The sequence below is a fragment of the Macrosteles quadrilineatus genome, unplaced genomic scaffold (genome assembly GCF_028750875.1).
Source record: "Macrosteles quadrilineatus isolate MER2022 unplaced genomic scaffold, UCM_ALF_1.0 Scaffold_6__1_contigs__length_79288215, whole genome shotgun sequence".
Lineage (NCBI taxonomy): Eukaryota > Metazoa > Arthropoda > Insecta > Hemiptera > Cicadellidae > Macrosteles > Macrosteles quadrilineatus.
Window position 1 is genome coordinate 33,910,102 of NW_026542599.1, and position 21,252 is coordinate 33,931,353.

Genomic DNA, 21,252 nt, shown 5'->3' on the forward strand with positions numbered 1-21,252 from the left:
AGTCCAGGTGCGACTAAAATAAATAAATAATTACCTAGGATTTTATAGAACTCCACTTTAACTAAGGCGTGTAAATAATTGGTTAGGATTGTACAGTTACGATTACGATGCGTAGGCCTAATGCCTAGACTGCTAGGCCTATCCAGAAGTTCAGTTGTAGCTATTTATTATAATTAAATATTTAACTAAACTTGTTAACTTGTGTTGTCCAATTTATAACTTATAAGTGTGGAAATAATTTTCTCTTTGCAGATATACGGACACAGTTACAATTACACATGCCCAGGGCCGGATTTAGCATTTTGGCGCTCCTAGGCCCAAATAATTTTTCCGCCCCCTATTCTGGTCACAGTTTCTTTCCTACAAACCTTTATTAAAAACTATATCATGCCTAAAGGCCTATGTTAATTGCTTGAACACAACTCCTCGTCGAAATTTTATCATTGCAAGTTTTTTTAAGAATTGTCTTCTTTAGCCTTAACAAAATGCCGTCTTAAACACTTTTGGCAATTTTATGCTTTTAGCAAATGCCCACCTTGTGGGACTGAAACAAAACAATCCAATCCACAGAGCATTTCTGCAAAAAAAGCATGTCCATTGATTCCAATTTCAGGCCCCAAAACATGAACTCCATAACAGTACGTGATACCATAGATTAAACATAGGCCTTTAGTAGATTTGTCATCCTTAGGGATTAGCTGAAAACAATTCTTTTTATTTAAGTTATATGTTATTTAAACCTAGTTTGTCCAAAATAAAACGATCTAGTCATAAACAATAGGTCGTCCCCTGGTTATATTACAAGAAACTAAAACACTCACAACGACAACATAGAATAATAGACAATAATAGAAACAAAATTACGTCAAAACTAACTTCCAGTGTGACCAACATATATGAACTAGAAATGAAAAACTATATTTAGGATTAACAATATGATAACAAGTCGACTTGAGTTTATGGTTAATCTATGGTGGTACTGTATTCAGATTATATTTGCAAAGCAATAGTCCGGCCAACCATAATTATCCTCAGGTCTGAGCTGAGGAGAAATGACATCAAATGGTGCTTTGGAGGGGATTTAATTTTTCTAAAACCTGTTGCAAACTCAGATATTTTTTTCGTTATTGAATTTTAAAGATAAACTTATCGTATTTTTAATATTCAAAACGTATTATATATTTTAACTTGACCCTGCAGGTTGCTGTAAACTGATCAAAAGATTAGTTAATACATTTTCTTTTTGTGAGGTAAGGGTGGTAACGGTGTCTAACACGCATACGCCCCTAATCACTCCGATCAGTGGCGCCGAGCCAGCATAGTGGCAGTGCAAAGAGTACAGTGGCAATACGATGCGTACCGCTCGGGCGCTCGACAACATCCCTACAGCCTACTCCCATATAACCAATGTTCGTTATCAATGTTGTAACGAAATTGATGCGTAATGTTGAAAAACTGTTTATATTTTCTAACGGTTATTTCTTTTAATGAATTTAAAAATTATAATGCTTTATTGGCAAGAGTTTTTTTTTTTTATATCAACTCGCAAAATATGTTAAGCTATGGCTATTTATTTTATTTATAGATATTAAAAAAATATTTTTCCTCTCGGCCGTGCGCCCTCTGGGAGCTTGCGCCCATAGGCCCGGGCCTACCGGGCCTATTGGGAAATCCGGCCCTGCACATGCCAATGTTGTAAATATATGTTCAGTAATTTATGTCTGTTTGTTTAAATGTATATATTTTTTATTTGAAAGTCTGCCGCCATCAATCCCTTTTGGGTAAAAGATGAAGATAATAAGGTAATAATTACAAAAAGAAGAGCCTAGACTGCTTGGCCTGTACGGGAGTCCAGTTATAAAATAAGCGTGATATTATATTCCTATTTTTTTCCGTAATACTATAAGATGAATTATTACAGCTAACAGAACAGCATGTTGGCATTTTTATGTCAGGTTGAAAATTTAGTACAACCCAATAAATAGGCTTAACATCAACACAGTGCAGGTTCTCAAATTAAATTGCCATAGCCTAATATAAAAACGTCTTTTATATTTGTTTTTAATAAATCTGTTGTACAGTAATTTATTATGCATATACAGTATTTTTCATGATGATGCTGTAATTTAGCATGAGGAATAAATATATTCTTGTTTAATTCATCAATTCTCTATCCAGTGCCGTCTTTAAAATCTAATCTATTTATTGAGTACAGTAGGCCTATTTTGGCAACGGGGCGGAGCTAGCGCAAACGTCACCAATTCAATGCCACTAGCGTCGCGGCAACCACCATCTTTTTTAGGGTATCATCAGCTCGTGAAATTAGCCACGCCTTATTTCCTGTGGTGACCATTGACTATGGTATTGCTATATGTAGTCACCTTCTTCAGTCATTCTGTTCGCTGAGCAAAGTTTACTAATTACGTAAATGTTTTAGTTGGAGAAAATGAGAAGGAAGCCTGTAGGCCTATTACATAAAAATGGGAGCTAAACAAACATTAGGATATTGACAAAATAATACTTATCTTTATGCTATTACAAACATACAGTTTTACTATTACCATAGATAAAACATACTCCCTTAGTAGATTTCCCATCCTTATGGAACAGCTGAAGCCAATTTTATTGTTAGTTCTGTCCGTTTTTCTGTAGAGGTCGTGTTTTTTTTACAATTTGTTTCCCGTTATTACAGCCATTTAAAACCTCGTTTAACCAAATAATACGATCTAATCATAAACAATAACTTGTCCCCTAGTTATATAACCAAACAGTAAAGCACAAATCAAGAAATTAACCCTAAAATAATAGAAACAAAGTTTCGTCGACACTAGCACCTTTGTGTCACGTACATGAACTAGACACGAAAAACGTGATTCAAAATTTACAATGGGATGAGAAGTCTACTTGTGTTGGTTAGTCTATGCTATTACTCATATATACAAGTAAAAATCAATGACCTAATAGAAACAGCTGACTGGATTCATATTTCCTTCAACTCTTCCAACCAACCACGAGAATTCAATTGGATTGTTGCTATGGTGACGTCATCATGTATTCAATTTGAATCATGAAAACAAATTAAAGTTATTTGTTTATATCAAAGATTGCTTACTCCGCTCAATTGGCGGACCTGAGGCCGCATGCCTAGTAATATTAGTCACCAGCAATCAGTTGTACTTGATACCTAGAGTCATTATAAGTGGTGCGTAGGAATAGAGGCAAGAACAGAGAATTTAATCAGTAATGGTTGAAGTTTAAAACTAGAAAAGAAGCCTGAACGCCCTTCAGGAAATCAGACAACACCCTGCCTTTGAACCAAGAGTCATCATAGGTTACGTATTCGAAGAGGAGAGGAAAAGAGATCAGAGTATACTTTATCGTGTACAATCTCCAGAGATTCGCGACCCAGGCGCCGCCCCTACCTCAGTCGTGACCAGTGTCTAGGCCCAACAGCGCACATGCTCAAACAATCGACCTATAAACTCACCTCTCACATGTGTAATGGTCTTAATTCTGACGGTCTACGGAAGCTGATCAGCATCCCATGAACCTAGAAGGTTATGGTGACGTACGCAAAGGTTATGTGAAAAAACCTACCATGTACAATTTTATTCATGTGGATAGGAGGTAGAAACTTCTACGTATGTAGTTCTTAAACGTGTGCAAAACAGAGAAAGTACACGAGTACAGTGATTAGTGAATCTTGTACTTTATCTGACTTCTACGATAATCGGGCTAAAATTACTGTGTTACAGAAGTAAAGTAACATTTGATTGTTTTGCACGGTAGTAGCTAAAATATGTAATCGAGCTATGAAGTTCCAGGAAGCATTTACTCGTTTGCAACACCTTTATTTTATAGATGCGTGAGCATGTGTGGCCCTAATTTAACAGGTACCGCGTTTCTACTTTTAATTGGTCACCACTGTTTTTACATTTTTGGAGGCTTCCTTTATGTTAACAGACACAAACTCAAGCAACCATAGTGGCCTGAGTTGTATTGGTACATAGTTTATCTTTATAGGGTTGTCATGACTTAACCTATAGTACATTTTCTGTATTGGACAGTCAAATAAATTATTTGATTTGATTTGGTATCCAGTTATCATCCTGTAATCTTCAATTATCTTCTTGCTCAAACAGCCATCGTCATCCCTGTCCCTTCTAAGAAGCCAATACCTTAGTAGATTCATCGACTGCACCAGCTTTGGTTATAGTTAGTTACACGCACAGGCCTTTGGGTCCGTTTGAAAGGGCAGATGCAACGTTAAAATAAGTCGCCGACTTTTTGATTGGAGTCTCCTCCCGATGTATCCACCTTCTCCGCCGTCTCCAGCACGTACCCATCTCCGTTTCTGTTTCGCCCTCACAGCCACAAATCCTCCAGGACCAATTACCCGAGCAATTATCCATTTCATGGGAATCGCGGGTTCCCAGAGCAAAGCTCGGCCCACACTCCGTCTTTCACGCGAACTCTACACTTGTAATTAATTCTAAACGGCCGTGGAGAAATTACTTAGACACGTTGTTGTGATCCACTACTTCTTAGGGTCATGTTTGGAACGCGGGTTCACTATTGAAATGGCATGTGGGTTTTGTGTTGCAGTTGCATATGTCTATGAATACGCAGCAAGCTCGGTGTCTTCTGTATCTATAACTGTAGCTGGGTATCTGAATGGTTATAGTACTCGCCTGGTAATCAAAAGGTCGCCGGTTCGGTCTCGAGAAAGGTCACTAGCTGTTTGATGGTTCGAAACTGCGCCCAGCTGCCCCTGATAGTTGGGCTTTTAATACATTGTCCAGACTAAATAACCGGCTGATCTTTGTCAGTTACAAAGCTATAATCTATCTATCTCAAAAGCCAAGCATGTTTCTTTAAAAACTGTTTTCTCAGCTCGTGTGCATCGCAGGGAAAATCTATAAATACTGTTGGAAATATATTTTCCTGTAGATGTGCAGATTGCAGAATCCCTTTATAAATTGAAATAGGTTCAAAACTAAGCACAACAAATTAATTTAAATCTTAAAAAATTGAAATTACCTTATGGGTTGCCATGATGGTGACGAAATAACAACGCAATATAAACAGAAAATCAAAACATATTGAAGAAATTCCAATCACATGTTTTATTTACAGCGTACCTGTAGTGTGAAAATAGATAAGTCTGTACATTACATATTTTTGGTCGAGTTTTCGACCACTGGACGATCTCTAGTTTAATTAATTGGCAGTTTGCACGGTGTGTGACTGTGAGGTCACAAGATTGTGTGTGTTATCCCTCCTGCCAGGACATTAGGACTTTGAGGCTATAAACCGAGGGACTCATGACCAGCAGACACCGTGGGACATCAGATAAGTCGGGTGTGAATGGGATTACAAGGTGGATTAGAGGACGGTTAGTAGAAAAGAACCGCCTTGCCTTGGACTGCGGAGTTGAATAAAATGTGTTGGAACATAAATCTTCGTTATGATTGCTCGAACACAAGGCTTATTAAAAGATGTATTTCAAATACAGCTCGAAACACAAACAAATCAAATAATGTGATTTATGATTCAAATTAATCAAAGTAGTTTTTAATTTTAAACATCAGTTTGGAACCAAAAGAACGGTATCTCAAGCAGTCAGTTCAAAAGCCCAAGTGTTTGTGATTAAATTGAATAAATGATAATCGGTAAGAATTTTTCGTTAAGTATTACCCGATCTACTTTTATTAAATATAGGCTAAGGATCATATTAGGTTGAGTATGGGAGTTTTATGGTCTTATCAATGGGTTTATCAAAAATGGTTTGGAATGCTAAATCCGCTGCTTTTTCATCCACCCACTCATTTGTTAACTCTTGAACAAAAACAAAAATGAATTTGTTACAATATCATCAACCACTTACACTCTACTAGTGGCTTGTAGGGGCAGTAGCCCCTATGTATATATTGTAGTAATTATTTTGTACAAATTATTAGTCCCATGGGTTACCCTACCTTGATTATCGTTTAACATTATTGTATATTATAATATGTATAATAGTTATTACATACCTGCATAATGCATTTTGAGGTCTGCTCTGTTAAAAATAAAAATTACAAAGGATTTTTCATGCGGTGTGTTTATAGTATAAACTTTCTAATCATAATACAACTAAGGATAATTTTCAATGATAATCTTCATGACTATTAATTAGTATATACATTTCTTTGAATATAGACAAATTCACTTAGATAAAATACATGGAGATAAATTTTTCAAATAAATGCCAATTTTTGTGAAAATTTTCCTTGTAAACTTAAACGGCATATTAGGATCTGTGGATATTAGTATTATTTTTGGCATGGAAAATACGTTTCCTTTGCCTACTCCAGTAATTACTACTAACTTTACACTTTTTCCAGTAATACCTAACACAACCAATCGTACTCCATTAACTAATCCAGACCCTAACTTCATATTTCTAATGAGCATCACTATTGAACCAACTTTTAAAACTAATTTGTGTGGTGGCATTCCAGATCGTGCAATTAAATTAATATAGTCAATTGGTAGGTTCAACCTCTCTTAAGGGTTAGTATACATATTACAGTGCATATTACATATTACCATATGCTTTAAATAAAGTTAAACCACATGTTTTAATGTAAACAAAGCAAACATGACCTAGATTCCCATGTTATTTAAATGTGAATTATTTTATTCTGTCACAACCTTTTGGTGCATAATTAAGAAAAATGAATAATTTTCCCCAAAATTTCATGCCCAGACCTTTAAAATGAGACCCCTCTCAGCTTTCTACGCCCTCCGGTTCGCTCACAATTTCATTGTAAAATTTTGGGCTTACGGAATTAGATATATAGATTCTGAAAAACGCAGGAAAATAGTTTTACGTTTAGATGCTAGAAGCGCCGTTGGTTACACTTTCGGAGGTATGATATGAAACCATGTGCATGATGTTTACGCATGGATCTCATTTAATTAAGACCTCGATACCAAATTGCAAATATTTTAAGCTAAATATCAGCGAAGAGTGTAGATTAGCTAGCAGCCTAAAGTTAAGGAAAGATTAAAATATCTTGTTTAGCTATACCACTAAATACCAGCGGCTTTTTCTTTAAGAACCAACGTTCTTATTATCAAGCCAGCACTATAACCATATTTAACCATATCTTTAACCGATTTAACAGGGGTTGGTTTGGTGAGTTGGTAGGGAAGGGCCTAATAAATTTTCCACTACGCAAAACACAGCCGACAACATTTAGGTTGAACTTACTGTTAAACACTGACATCATTTAGGTTGCACTTACTGTTAAATGCTGAGAACATTTAGGTTGCACTTACTGTTAAACGCTTACAACATTTAGGTTGCACTTACTGTTAAACGCCGACAACATTTAGGTTGCAATTACTGTTAAATGCTGACAATATTTAGGTTGCACTTATTACTGACAACATTTAGGTATAGTTGCACTTACTGTTAAACGCTGACAACATTTAGGTTGCACTTACTGTTAAACGCTGAGAACATTTAGGTTGTACTTACTGTTAAACGCTGACAACATTTAAGGCCCGTTTTGCCAGAAGCGTCTCGTGCGTCTGACGCTCAGCGTCTATCGCTCCGCGTCAATCGCTGCCCACTGCTTTGCATTGTTTTAGGTTAGTCTATTTTGCCAGAAGCGTCTATCGCTACAGCCGCCAGCGTCTGTAACTGAGACGCAAGCGTCTGACGCGGACCACTGCTCCTGGAGCAGACGGAGACGCAGTCGCTAGCGATTATTACTGGAATAAGCACGTGTTTAGTTGTTGACTTAACTTTTGTTTCCTAAATAAGTTTTGTTTTCAAGTTTAGAGACATGTCACAAACAAAGTGGGTATTCAATAGTGAAGAAGATGAAAAACTGATTGAAGCCATTTCAGCACACGACTGTTAAGTCAATTGTTAATTGATTTTCAAATATTATTTAAAAATATCCCTCTTCAGGCCTCTTTAAAAACATAGTACGCACTTCTTCCCTAGGTTTGCACAACATTTCTAATATCTCATCATCGTCTAATTCCTCAGCTAACAAATACTTTACTATTTGCTTTTTACAGGTAATTTTCAAAAACACTCCTTTTGCCACCAAAGTAAACCACTTACTGATCAAATAATCGCAAGGAACAGACGCTTCTGGCAAAATAGGCCCGTGCGATAGACGTTGAGCGATTATCGCTCTAGCGATCATCGCTGAGCGTCAGACGCACCAGACGCTTCTGGCAAAACGGGCCTGGTTGCACTTACTGTTAAACGCTGACAACATTTAGGTTGCACTTACTGTTAAATGCTGACAACATTTAGGTTGCACTTTTACTGTTACTGACAACATTTAGGTTGCACTTACTGTTAAACGCTGAAAACATTTAGGTTGCACTTACTGTTAAACGCTGACAACATTTAGGTTGTACTTACTGTTAAACGCTGACAACATTTAGGTTGCACTTACTGTTAAATGCTGACAACATTTAGGTTGCACTTTTACTGTTACTGACAACATTTAGGTTGCACTTACTGTTAAACGTTGAAAACATTTAGGTTGCACTTACTGTTAAACGCTGACAACATTTAGGTTGTACTTACTGTTAAACGCTGACAACATTTAGGTTGTAATTACTGTTAAACACTGACAACATTTAGGTTGTACTTACTGTTAAACACTGACAACATTTAGGTTGTACTTACTGTTAAACGCTGACAACATTTAGGTTGTACTTACTGTTAAACGCTGACAACATTTAGGTTGCACTTACTGTTAAACACTGACAACATTTAGGTTGCACTTACTGTTAAACGCTAAGCTGAAGGTTCTTCGCGTTAAGTTTGCTCGTTACTCAGCCTGTGACACGAATAAGATAAATCCTACGGTAAAAAGTGGTAGAGCGGCTTCCTGTCCGAAGCAGGGCTACAAAAAGTTCCATTTCATCGGCTTCAGTCGCGGACAGACTCCAAAAGCGGCGCCCACAACGACTGTTACTGTTTAAGAGCTCATTAAAATAACAGAAATTCACCGCCAGTTTTTAGAATCACGCGGCAAAAGCCACAGCGCGGAATCCATCTATTGACGTGATTCATGTAACGTTGAATGAGATATGTGGTATGAAAGTGTAAGTTGGATTGAAGTGAATGGACAAGAAGAAACCCACTGAAGAAATTATTAAAAGTGCATGAACTGCTTCAATGTAAATGGTGTATACTGTATTGGAGCATGAAAAAAAAATAAAATAAAATATTAAATTTGATAAGCCTGCAAACGTGTAAGCGTAATCCTACGTTTATTAGAACGAGTTCGTGAACAAGTAAAAAGTGAGGTTTCCAAATTTTTCCTCCAAAACTAAAAAATTCTAAATTTCTTTCAAATACCTTAAGTATAAATAGATGAGCTTCAAATATATAAAAAATAATTAGGTTTTTTTGCCATCCCAGTTGCAAGAGCCTTAATTATATTAATTAACCCTTATTGCCTTTGTTCTCAAGATAAAGGTTTGTATTCACCCAATGTACATTTCACCAAAAGACAACAGACTATTTGAAGTGTTAATGTTGTATAGAATATGAAGACATAAGATCCATTGAAGATGCCGAATGCTGGCGAAATGTACATACAGTAAACACAAACCTTTTACTTCAAGAACGAAGGCAACGTTGTTGACGTGACGCATTGTTGTACTTGTACTTCTAATAGTTAATACTTTCCATGCTATTTTTGTATGTAGAATAAATAACCTTTTGTAATCTGCCTGTTTATTTTATATAGGCATGTTTTGCTTGATTAATGTAATTTGATTACTGTATTTATTTTATAACAAGCTATTAAACATTTCAATTTACTACCCTGTCTTTCCAGGTTTTTTTCTACAATATTTTGCATAGGTATACTTTTAGAAAACATGTTTCTACCGTTAGCCTTTCTACCGTACTTCTGAAATAGCGTTCGGTAAATCATATTATTAAACGTTTGATATTAAACGATTTTCATCCACTTTAGAGTCAGTTGTAACGAGATCACCTGACTCAATGAATTCAGCAAGCAGTAGTTTTAAATAGATCGTTATATTCGTTCTATGTGAAGACATTAACACATTATGCATGATTTATTATGACAAAAATATTCAATTTATTGTAAGTTTTTGGTCACATTAGAATGCCAAACGTTTCCCTCGTGTAACTTGAGGATATTTTCGACACTATTACAACTGAACATCTCAAAGGTAAATGTAGTAAGCTAGGCCTACCTGTAACCTGTTTATATACGTTTTACCCAACTCATATTGGATCGAAAAGTATTACAATTAATCCCTTCACACTCCACGAGAATTGATTTTTTTCAATAACCTTTACAATCATTGTTGACCAACTCTAAGAGTTGTATAAAAGAACGTAAAATTCAATTGGTTAAAATTTTACTACCAATGATCAGTTCCGAGAATTATAAAAAAAAATGTGTCTTGGCGTTATCATACAATGATTAACATATGATTTTAGAATTACAAGACGTGTGTTACCAAATTTCATAGGAAAATAGATACTATTAAAATGGAATTAATTGAATAGTAATTGAAATTTACTAGCTAAAAAAATAGATACTGTTGAAAAGAATAACAAATCGAACAAATACAGAATATATAAAAGTAAATAAACAAAAAGCTAATAAAATAAAAAAATAACTAAATAAAAATCACTTATTTTCAAAGAATACTTACTCTTTTCGTTCTCTGAGTTATCCATGTAAACACAAATCAACCTAAATATTTCACAGTTTGCAAACACAAATGAGAAACAGTCAAAGAGTGAATGTTTGATAGTAACAATATTCTGTTTTCTTTGCACACCGAACAAACTCGCCTATAATCACGCACAATTATAATACAGCGTGTGTGTACGCGCGGAACAATCTAGTTCAACGCCTGGTCCTGGGGAAAGAAGCGAAGAGACTGAAGAGCACCTACTGGACTAGACTGGTATATCCTCTTTCTCTCCCTCCCTCTCTCTCTTTCTCACACACGATGCTCCAGAAGAACCAGTAACTCACTATGGTAGTCCTTAAACAATTATGCATTACATTACTTTGTGGATTTTAATTTTCAAGCTGCCAAAATGTGTTGTCAAAAACACTAGTGGGGCATTTTAACCCTACAGATGAGGAAGTGAATTGTTGGTTAAGGAAACATTGTAAATTAAGGTTGAAGTTAGGTGTACCTAAATACCAGAGCCGCCAACAACCTAAAGCAGAAGTTGTAATTTGATGATATCCCACAGGAGCATAGATGCTTATTCTGTCAGGATTCAAGATTCAACAAAGAAATACAAGACAGAGTAATGTAACTTCATCTTCAGTTAACATTAACTAAATCTCACAAACCCCCCCCCCTTCCCGTTATGTCATTCCCAATAGGACAACACTACCAACACATACTGCGCAAATATTTTTTCAGGGATTTTGGTAAATGTCTTTCACCGAGACGCTCTGAAAAGGACTAAATATATGTCAGCCCTGAAAAAGTTTACCAAGGCATAAATCACATAAAGGAGAATCGACACATAAGAATCTCATGAAAAAGTAACAGCTGAGGTTAAAAGATTGATATTGAAAAATGTTTTGTTTATTAACAAACTAGCTACTGTACTCCTGCTTTTCAACGGAGAGGACACTGAAGAGAAAATATTGATGTTTAAATCTGTTGAATAAAAGAGACATCCACCTTTGATTGCAGGAACAAAATGACATTGGACCTCTTAGTTTGTAAAAATATCTTTTCCTACAGTTACCTAACAATGTACATGTTCTCTCACTGATTTGAGAAAGCAAAGTGGTTAATTCGCTCATCAGTGAGACAATGTTAACATTGTCTCACTCCAGATTTGCAACGTGAAGGCACGAAATAGTGAGCGCGTAACATGCAGGCAACGTCGTATGCGCGCGAAATACTTTGGCAGCACTGGCTGTAAATCAGCTGGTCAGCTGTTGTACTGTTGTATTTGTCACTTCACATTAAATGTTATATTAAAAGTTCACTTCTGTGTAAAAAAAGGTTATGTTTCTTCACAAATTTATTTGTTTTATGGTAACTGTAGGAAAAGTATAATGTGCAACTCGAGTTCAAAGTACAATTGCCTCACTCGAGAAACCATTCCTCACTCGCCTACGGCTCGTGAGTAAGGATTTCTCTCGAGTGAGTCAATTGCTCACTTTTCTCACTAGTTGCACAAATAACTATTCTTTCAAGCTAGGCTAACTTATAAGGCTCTTCCTAGTAAAAATTATATAATAGGCTGATTCGTGTATGAAAATTCTGTAACGTACGATTTTATTTTCAAACGATACACTTACTTAAAAGTTTAGTTACTTGAAAAACGTACATATTAAAAGTTGATGGGTAAAAATAATTGAACAACATAGGGTACTGTATTAAATCAAAAAACAATTTATAATGATTTCACATCAAATAGATAGGCCTATGTTGTACCCTACCTACTGAATTTTTGTCAGGAATCATTCATTACCTGCAGGGCTCATTATGTAAATATCACAGTAAGCAAAAATAAAATAACGAAAACTTGTATTACATATTTTAAGAAAGCCAACCCCTATTCTCATAAATCAGGGCACAAATTTTATCAAATTTGTATAATACTACACAAATTATAATAATAAGAATAATAATTAATAATGAGTAAAAAAAGAAAAGTATAATAAGAAATCAACAACTGGTATAATACATACCAGTTCTTATTTTTACTCGTTCTTTAGGTCATTGTATTTACATTAATTTACACACTAACCATCGAGTTAAGGAATATAGTTACAAATATTAAATTGATTTTAGAAGCAAAAGTGGATTACGTACAGCTTAGTTTTGTAATATTCTCCATAGTATAATTAAAGCAGTGTTGTAGAAAAACACAACACCTTTGCTCTAAATGTGAAAAACTACGGTAATGTGAAGTGAAACTTATGTGAAATTAAGTATTTCACCATCACAGCAATCAATCGAAACCACTCATGAAATTCAGTTAAAAAAGGCTTTAGATTTTTCAATAGCATTCGAAGAGTAGACTTGAATATTTTTAGTACAGTATCCTGAGTAAATAAGTATGGGCTACATGGCCAAAAAAATGGTAGTATAATTGAAATTTAGATTGTAAATTGAATGAAAACAAATAATAGTGTCAATAGTCACCTAAATGCTTAAAAATATATTTTTTTTCGTTTAGTTTTAAAAACAATCATCTAGTTAAAATTTTAATCCAAATATGAAGGTGTTAATCAGTTCAAATTTGTTAACAAATAGCTACCGGTACCAAAATAATTATAAAGCATTTATACATTGTAATGATCCTTCTGTTTCCATAAAAAATATACCAATAAACCCATGGTGGAAGTAACCTACTGTATTCTCATTATCATAAAACTTAACCCTTCCAGGAATAAATTAAATGAAGGACTGGAGCTTCATTATTTGTTGCCAAAAATTAAAACTAAATTGTTGTGTTTTGTATTTATTTCACTTGAAATAATTCATTGATCATAACTTGATTTTCTTTAGGGCTGAACTAAATTTTGTAAAAAAGTTATGAAGAAAATAAAATTTGATTTATCGGATATATCCGTCTTTGGCCCACAAAAACATATGGTGGATGGATATATCCGTCTGCCGCCCTCAGCAGTGATACTCACAAAATATGAACACTGCCAATAATCTTGAGTATTCTTGTGGGCAGCAGATGGATATATCAGTCAACCTTAGGCTATTCCTTCCCTTGCTTTATTTTTTATCCATAAAAATTTTTCTAACATTCTGAAGTAAATCTAAACCTCTCAGTTTGAGTTCCGCTCCCATGTCCTCAATCCCATTCCCCGCCAAGACTTCCACTACGTAAAAGACTGTTCTTCAGGTTCATGGTTCATCATATCCATCACATTCCATACTATTATTTTCACTGCCAAGTATAAAACCCCTCTCAGACATACTTTTATTAAGTATCACAATAATCTCTTCAAATTTCAGATCGTTTGCATTAATAACTTTAGCTCAATAACATAAAAATAAAGTACAAAACACAAAATGTAAACATCACTCACTAACAACCATGTGTGAAGTGACAGCAATATTTACTTATGCACACTCTTATGGTGCAAAATAGCTGAAACAGCTGCGGCAATTATTATTGTCAACCACAAAAACCAAATAACCCATTTATAATGCAGTGTAATGTTTATTACTGTATTATAAACATTGGATATCAATTAGTTTTTTTGGATGGATATATCCGTCTTTATCCCAGAAAAGAAATTTCTCAGGACGGATCCGTTTTCAGCCCGGAAAGTAAACAAAGATTGACGATCCGTCAATAGCCCTGGAAGGGTTAAGAATCTTGGGAGCAGAACGCACAATTTGTTTTTCAGGATTTATTTTGCCAACAGTGTCATTTAGAGGCTTCTGATTGACTATAATATAGGTTTACTAATTGAAAAATTAGTTTTGTTCATAGAATAACATTATAAATGTCTCAAATTCAATTTTATATTTTTTTATAGTGAAATTAAATCGTCATAACCTAACCAAACCAACCAAACGTGCTGACAATGAAAAAATCTAATGAAGGTTTATTAATCGAAAAAAATAGTTGTGTTCATAAAATAAAATTATAAATGCCTCAAATCCTATTTTATATTTTTTTAATTATAAAATTAAACTATTATAACCTAACCAAACTAACCAGACTTGCTGATAATGAAAAATCGAATGAAGGTTTTATTCGAAAATATGTTTCTTTTCATAAAATAAAACTATAAATGGGTCAAACCATCATAACCTAACCAAACCAACCAAAGGTGATGATAATGAACAAGTCCAATACAAAAAATAGTGCTACGGATGGGATTCGAACCAAGGTCCTTCGGATTATCAGCCTAGCATTCTATCCACTACACCACCGAGGCTGTTGGCATCAATCCGTATCGTTGCGGTAATGATGTTCCCTCAGCCAATCAGAAGCCTCAAAATAATACTGTAGGCAACACTAAACCTGAAATAAAAATTCAGCGAGCAGAACCTGTACCTCTGCTCTTTCAACTGTCAAATTAAAGTATTTACAGCTGACTTAAATTAATATATTTGTTTATTTACATTCTTCCAATAGCTCCATAAGCTTTACAAACAAACTTTACAGGCCAGTAAGGCTAAGCCAAATGTAAAACTGAATATGTTATCTATACAAAGACGAATCCAACGAATCAAAAATCATTAAAATCGGGCCAGCCGTCCTTATAAACCAAACACGAACAAAATTTAGGTTATACACACTCATGTGTATGGAAAATGTTTGACTTATGACCAACAACTACCGACCTGTCTACTACTTTCTCAAGAAGTATTGTTGAATAGAAACATGATCACCACTATGGTCCACAAGGAGACAAAGTTGTTTTAATATGTGTAAAACCATAGCGTAAAACCCAACCATTCTATTGATAATCCTCCTGGTGGAACCATTATATTAACATCCTATTTGATCGAAAGGTTTTGAAACCAGCTCTTTTAAAATGTTGCAAACGCTCCGAATACTGTAAAAGCAATTATTTATTTTATCTCAATAAACAGCTGTTTGTTTAGTGGTTGTTATCAGTAATGAAGCTACAGGTAATTTTACTCCATTCTATCGTAGACAAAAAGAACTAAATATAGACCATCAGCTGTGCTGCGGTTACCATAGGTTCTGGCGCACACTACTGGGAGCGCCATGTAGTTACAGCCTACGCGCTACGTAACTACATGGCGCTCCTAGCAGTGTGTAGCCATGGTAAACACAGCACAGCAGCTGGCAGTCTATATTTAATTCTTTTTGTCTATGATTCTATCCTCTTCAACTTAAAATATGCACAAGTGTGTGTAACTGTCAGAGAACTGATTGATAATCATAGAAACCGATCTCAATGCCAGCATTTTGGAACAGGATTGTTTTAAATGTGGTAATCAAAATGTATATTTTATTTCATTAGTTTTTGTATCTTAATTAAAAGCTATTCCTGTTAATCTACTAAACTATAACAAATCTACATCTGACCCGTAGCATATTTAAGCAACTCAAGGATGTAATGGAAGATCACAGAGAAGTAAGATAGAGGAAACATCCTTATGGGACAACCGTGTGTTTTCAGCTCTGGTCTCTTGTGCCGCAGCCCGAATAATAAGCACTGTGCGGAGATTCTTATCACACAGGGCATGAGGTCCTCCTCCACCATGAGTATTGTAGGCAAAGTGGTGGTGTTGGAATTTGCCCTAGACACCAGCACTAGCGCTAGACACCACTTAAGTGTGGAGTGTATCTTCTGCATCTTGCTTATTTGTGGCTAGATTAAGAAATTGTACTAAACCCGAGTTTCTGGTCTTCATTAAAATAATTAACTTAAAGCTTACCCATCTTTTTCTCCTGGCTGGGTGCCCACAGTACCACTGGCTTGTCCCTGGTACAATCTGCCAATGAATACTACTTACCCACTTTTGTCGTAAAGGACACTTATAAATACTCTTGATGTAAAAAATTAAACACAAAAGTAATCAGGATTATAAAATAAACCAAGCAACATGTACTTCAACATTTATTTTTGCTTGTTCCACTTATAAATAGAAGTAAAAATGCATTTATGAATATTATGTATTAGTGACGAACAGTTGACAAAATGTGATCATAACTATGCAAGAAGTAGGACTAAGAGGTGCTAACATTAGTCCCCGTAAGGTGTCAAGGGGGGTTTACATAGCAAAAATAAATTACAACATACCATTCACATTGCACAACAATGTTTCTTGTATAATGACTTAGGAATTAAACACATCAAAAACTCTCTCCGCCAATCTCACACAACTGTGACTCAAACTTCAATTCAACTGTTAACATGACGAATACTTTAACATGAAACCATAAATAACAACAGTGGTAGTTATATTCTACAAACCTATACTTAATAGTGAATAAATAAATTTTACATAAAGGCACTTTAGAAAAGTTCACCTTCAGTCTTATTGAATCCAAACCGAATAAAAACAATCTAAACCTCTGTTGACACCTGACCTACACAATCAAAACTTACAATAGTCTGGTTAACAGTTCAAAATGACTAAATAACATGTCTATAGCTTAATATAAAATATTGAAATATAAATAACCTATATGAACCTACAACCTAACAAACTACAACATAGAAAAGCTTGTGTAAACCAAATTCTGTAATGCAGTTCGGAAAATAGATTCATAAAAAAACAAGATTCCCTAAAAGAATGTATAACTTAATCTTAACTCGATACATGTATACAAAAAACACAAAATCAAAAATAAATTCCCTTTGACAGAGAAATGTAAAATTTAATTTTAAAAAAATAAAGAAAACTATGAAAACATGTACACCGGTTGAGTTAACAGGGAAAATTGAAAATTAGGATCCAAGTGAGACGCAATACATCAACCTCTTATCTTAACGTTAAGTAAATCCTAAGGGATTAAACAGAAAAAAAACAACATGTAAGTGTTGCGAACAAATTATAGTGAACATAAATCATGGTTGTAGAAAATTAATTAGGTCCTCAATCGCACAAAAAAAGTATCCAGTTTGAAATATTATCCAATACACTATATTAGTTAGCACTTTCATTGTCAATGAAATACAAATTGTCTCATAACAAATTCTTCATTCGTGTTTTTGAGTTCATCTGTCTAAGTAACTTATGATTTATGTTCACGATAATATACACTAGTTTGTAGGATTTAGAAGAATTTCAGTGTTTACATAATAGCACACCGCTCTGAGCCCTCTCCATCACCCTGAAACAAAAATATGCCAATTAGTGACACAAAAATACAACCCTTTCCATCAGGCCCGTTTTTGACCCTGTCAGCACCCTAGGCACACTAATAGAACTAATACTACTACTACTAGAACTACTAGAACTTACTAATAGAAGCGCCCCTTTGCAATATATTGGGTGTCCACCAACCGGGAAATCCGGGAATCATGCGGGAGGTTTTTGATCCGGGAATTAAGTGTGACAGTGGCGATCCCAGGATTTCATTTCGGGAGGGGGATGACCACCGGGGGGGGGGGGGGGGTCTGGGGTGTATGGAATTTAGTCTAAAAACGTATTTTTATAGTATCTTGAGCTCTAAAATATGCTCAAGCTGATAGTATTTATGTTAGCTAATAAAATATAAAATATTTCAGGTAAGGTATACCCCCCCCCCCCCCCCCCGAGACTGCCACTGTGTGTGAATTTTGTATTTCCACCTGGGGTTTTCAATTTACTGTGGTCGCGTATGACAACAGTGACGTTTCCGTGACCACGGGACGATAATATGTACGGCCACGAGAGATGATCAGAATTTTCCGGGATCGCAGAAGACGATGATGAAAACTACAGAGCCGTGAGGGATGGTCAGAATATTGCCATGATCACGGAAGACGATGATAATGTCCAAACGACCGCGGGGGACGACATAATGATGTCTTCACGGCCGCAAGAGGTGATCAGAATTTTATCGCGATCACGCAAGACAATGATAATGGCCACACGATCGCGGGAAAAATTCAGAATTTTGCCAAATTTGGGGAAGAGGGTGATGATCTCCACAAGACCGAGGGATATGATTGCCATTTTGCAACAATCGCGGGAGGCAATTACTATGTCCATTGTCCACACGACTGCGGGGGATGATATAATGATGTCTTCATGGCTGCGAGAGAAGGTCAGAATTTGAACACGGTCTCGAAAGAAAAGGATAATGTCCTCACGACCGTGGGAAAAGATCAGAATTTTGCCTCATTCGCGGTAGACGATGATAATCTCCTCACGACCGCGGGATATGTTCATATTTTGATTCGATCATGGAAGACGATAATTATGTCTAAACGACCCGACCGCGGAAAATAGTAAGAATTTTGCCGCAAACGCGGAAGACGATTACGATGTCTACACGGCCGCGAAGAATTATCAGAAGTTTACAGCAATCGCATGCAAATACAACCACCAATTTTTTTATTTCCCAAATCTTTGCGCCCCCCGAAAAAGCAAATTGCCTCGCGCCCTAGGCACATGCCTACTGTGCATATTCGGTAAATCGGCCATGCTTTCCATGTCTACTTCATTATGGGGAAAATTATAATTGGTCTTGTTCTTAAAAAAGTCTTGCACTTTGGTAGAACAGTAAGCTTTAAAAAAACTTATCTGCTACCACAATATTGAAAAAATTATATACTGTAATAAGGATTTCTAAATAATATTTTCTTTTGGAGCTGATTGTTTGGGAGGCTGTGAACATCTGTAAAATTTTTAAAATGGATCCGTATGAGCTTTTTTAATTATAATTATGATTTGTCTTGTATGATGCTTGTCATTGCATAAATAATTCTACAAGGCGGTACTATGACTCTAGCTTATAAATACAAGGTGGGGTTATTATTATCTTTATAACGCCAAGTGGCTTCGGACTTTAAAAGTAGAAAATATTCCCAAACAATTAATTCAGTTAATTAGGCCTAGTGTTTTTACCAGGAAAGTTTTGGGGTAGTTTTGATTTTTTCCATTTCTTATGTATTTTGGGGTGCTGAATCCGAATCTGAGGTTTGCCAACAAAAATTCTTGACGCAACATTGAAAAAAATGAGAAAAATATGGAAAAAATTATATTTTTTGTAATATTTGGCTTATAACTCAGAAACTATCAACTTTTCCCCAAGCAAAGGTCTTATATAAATACAAAGTGTTAAAATTGATTAATTTTGTGTTAATGAACCGCTGATATTTTATTTATTGTACAGAAAAGTTACACGAACTGTTGCCGTTTAAATTATCCTTGCTCAGAGGGTTGTAATGAGGCAGGTTCTGCAAACGTTTTGATGCATCTTTTGTGAGCGTTCTAGCTTGTTCATCTGGACAATAAAAAAATGGTTAAAAGTAAAAACAAATTGTTCTACACATAATAATAAGTAATATCAAAATTAAAATAACAGCAATCTGTTAATCATGTAATATACGTATGCACCTGATGACGTGTTATTAAAATATACGGAAAAAAATGCTATGTAGGCATATACTGTTGCTAAGCATTTACAGTTAGAGTTTACATTTACATTCGGAATGAATGAATGGGGGTAAACAAATTAGTATCGGCCTATGGTAACAGTGCCAACCACTCTACCAAGCCATTCATCAATTTTGATATTACTTATTATTATGTGTAGAACAATTTTTTTTACTTTTAACCTTTTTAGCGAATTTCCCATATAGGGAATAAGCTATTACCGTAGTACTCATGGTAAGACCTGGACCCGGGACCGATTTTTTTTCGTTTTGAGGTCCCTATAGGCCAAAAACACCATCCCTTTAAATTCATATATATATATATATATATATATATATATATATATGTCCGTTAGCGCGATAACTCGAGCAAAAATGATCAGATTTTGATGAAATTTGGTACAAACGTGTAAACCTACATTTATTCAAACGAGTTCGCGAACCAGCATGATCGGACCATGGGAACGGGGGTTTATGGGGGCTTTTATGGGGTAAAAATGGGTTTTTCACATTTTTGACCAAAAAAACATAAAATTTTGCAATTTCTTTCTAAACTATTTTGTAGAGCTTAAAAATACAAATAATTAAGTATATTGAAGCGATATAATGCACCTAATGGATACGGAGAAAATTCTAAAAAATTGTAAATTTAAAATTTCCATGTTATTCTTATGGAAAATAATTAAACTGTTGTAGTTTGCTTGTTTATTAACATATTTTGCTCAAATTTGGAAAATGTTTTTATTTCTTACCAACTATTAACATTTTACATAAAAACACTTTTACCCTCCCTGTTGCAGCAAACCTAAGTATGTTTTAAACTGATTCTATTTAAATAGGGAATAAATGTGATATTTTTAAGGAGACATTTTAGTGTAAATCCATTCAGGGAAATGGAAATTCGCTTAGTCTTCAGGTTTGCTGCGGCGGGGGTATTTTATTATCCAGATGAACAAGCTAGAACGCTCACAAATGAGTGATGGGCACTGTTACCATAGGCCGATAGTAATTTTTTTACCCCCATTCATTCATCCCGAATGTAAATGTAAACTCTAACTGTAAATGATTAGCAACAGTATATGCCTACATAGCATTTTTTTTTTATTTCCGTATATTTTAATAACACGTCATCAGGTGCATACGTATATTACATGATTAA

General features: G+C 35.1%; 2 protein-coding genes across 2 annotated transcripts in view; one reads left to right on the forward strand and one right to left on the reverse strand.

Moving 5' to 3' along the window:
* LOC128996423 (coiled-coil domain-containing protein 124) overlaps nt 1-21,252 on the forward strand; it is a 463,618-nt gene that overhangs the window by 145,415 nt on the left and 296,951 nt on the right. The gene's annotated exons all lie outside the window — the stretch shown is intronic.
* LOC128996415 (lamin Dm0-like) overlaps nt 16,610-21,252 on the reverse strand; it is a 32,564-nt gene continuing 27,921 nt past the window's right edge. The window contains exon 10 of the mRNA XM_054421733.1: nt 16,610-17,842. Coding sequence (XP_054277708.1) covers nt 17,804-17,842 — 39 coding nt within the window. The 3' untranslated portion in view covers nt 16,610-17,803. The remainder of the gene's footprint in view (nt 17,843-21,252) is intronic.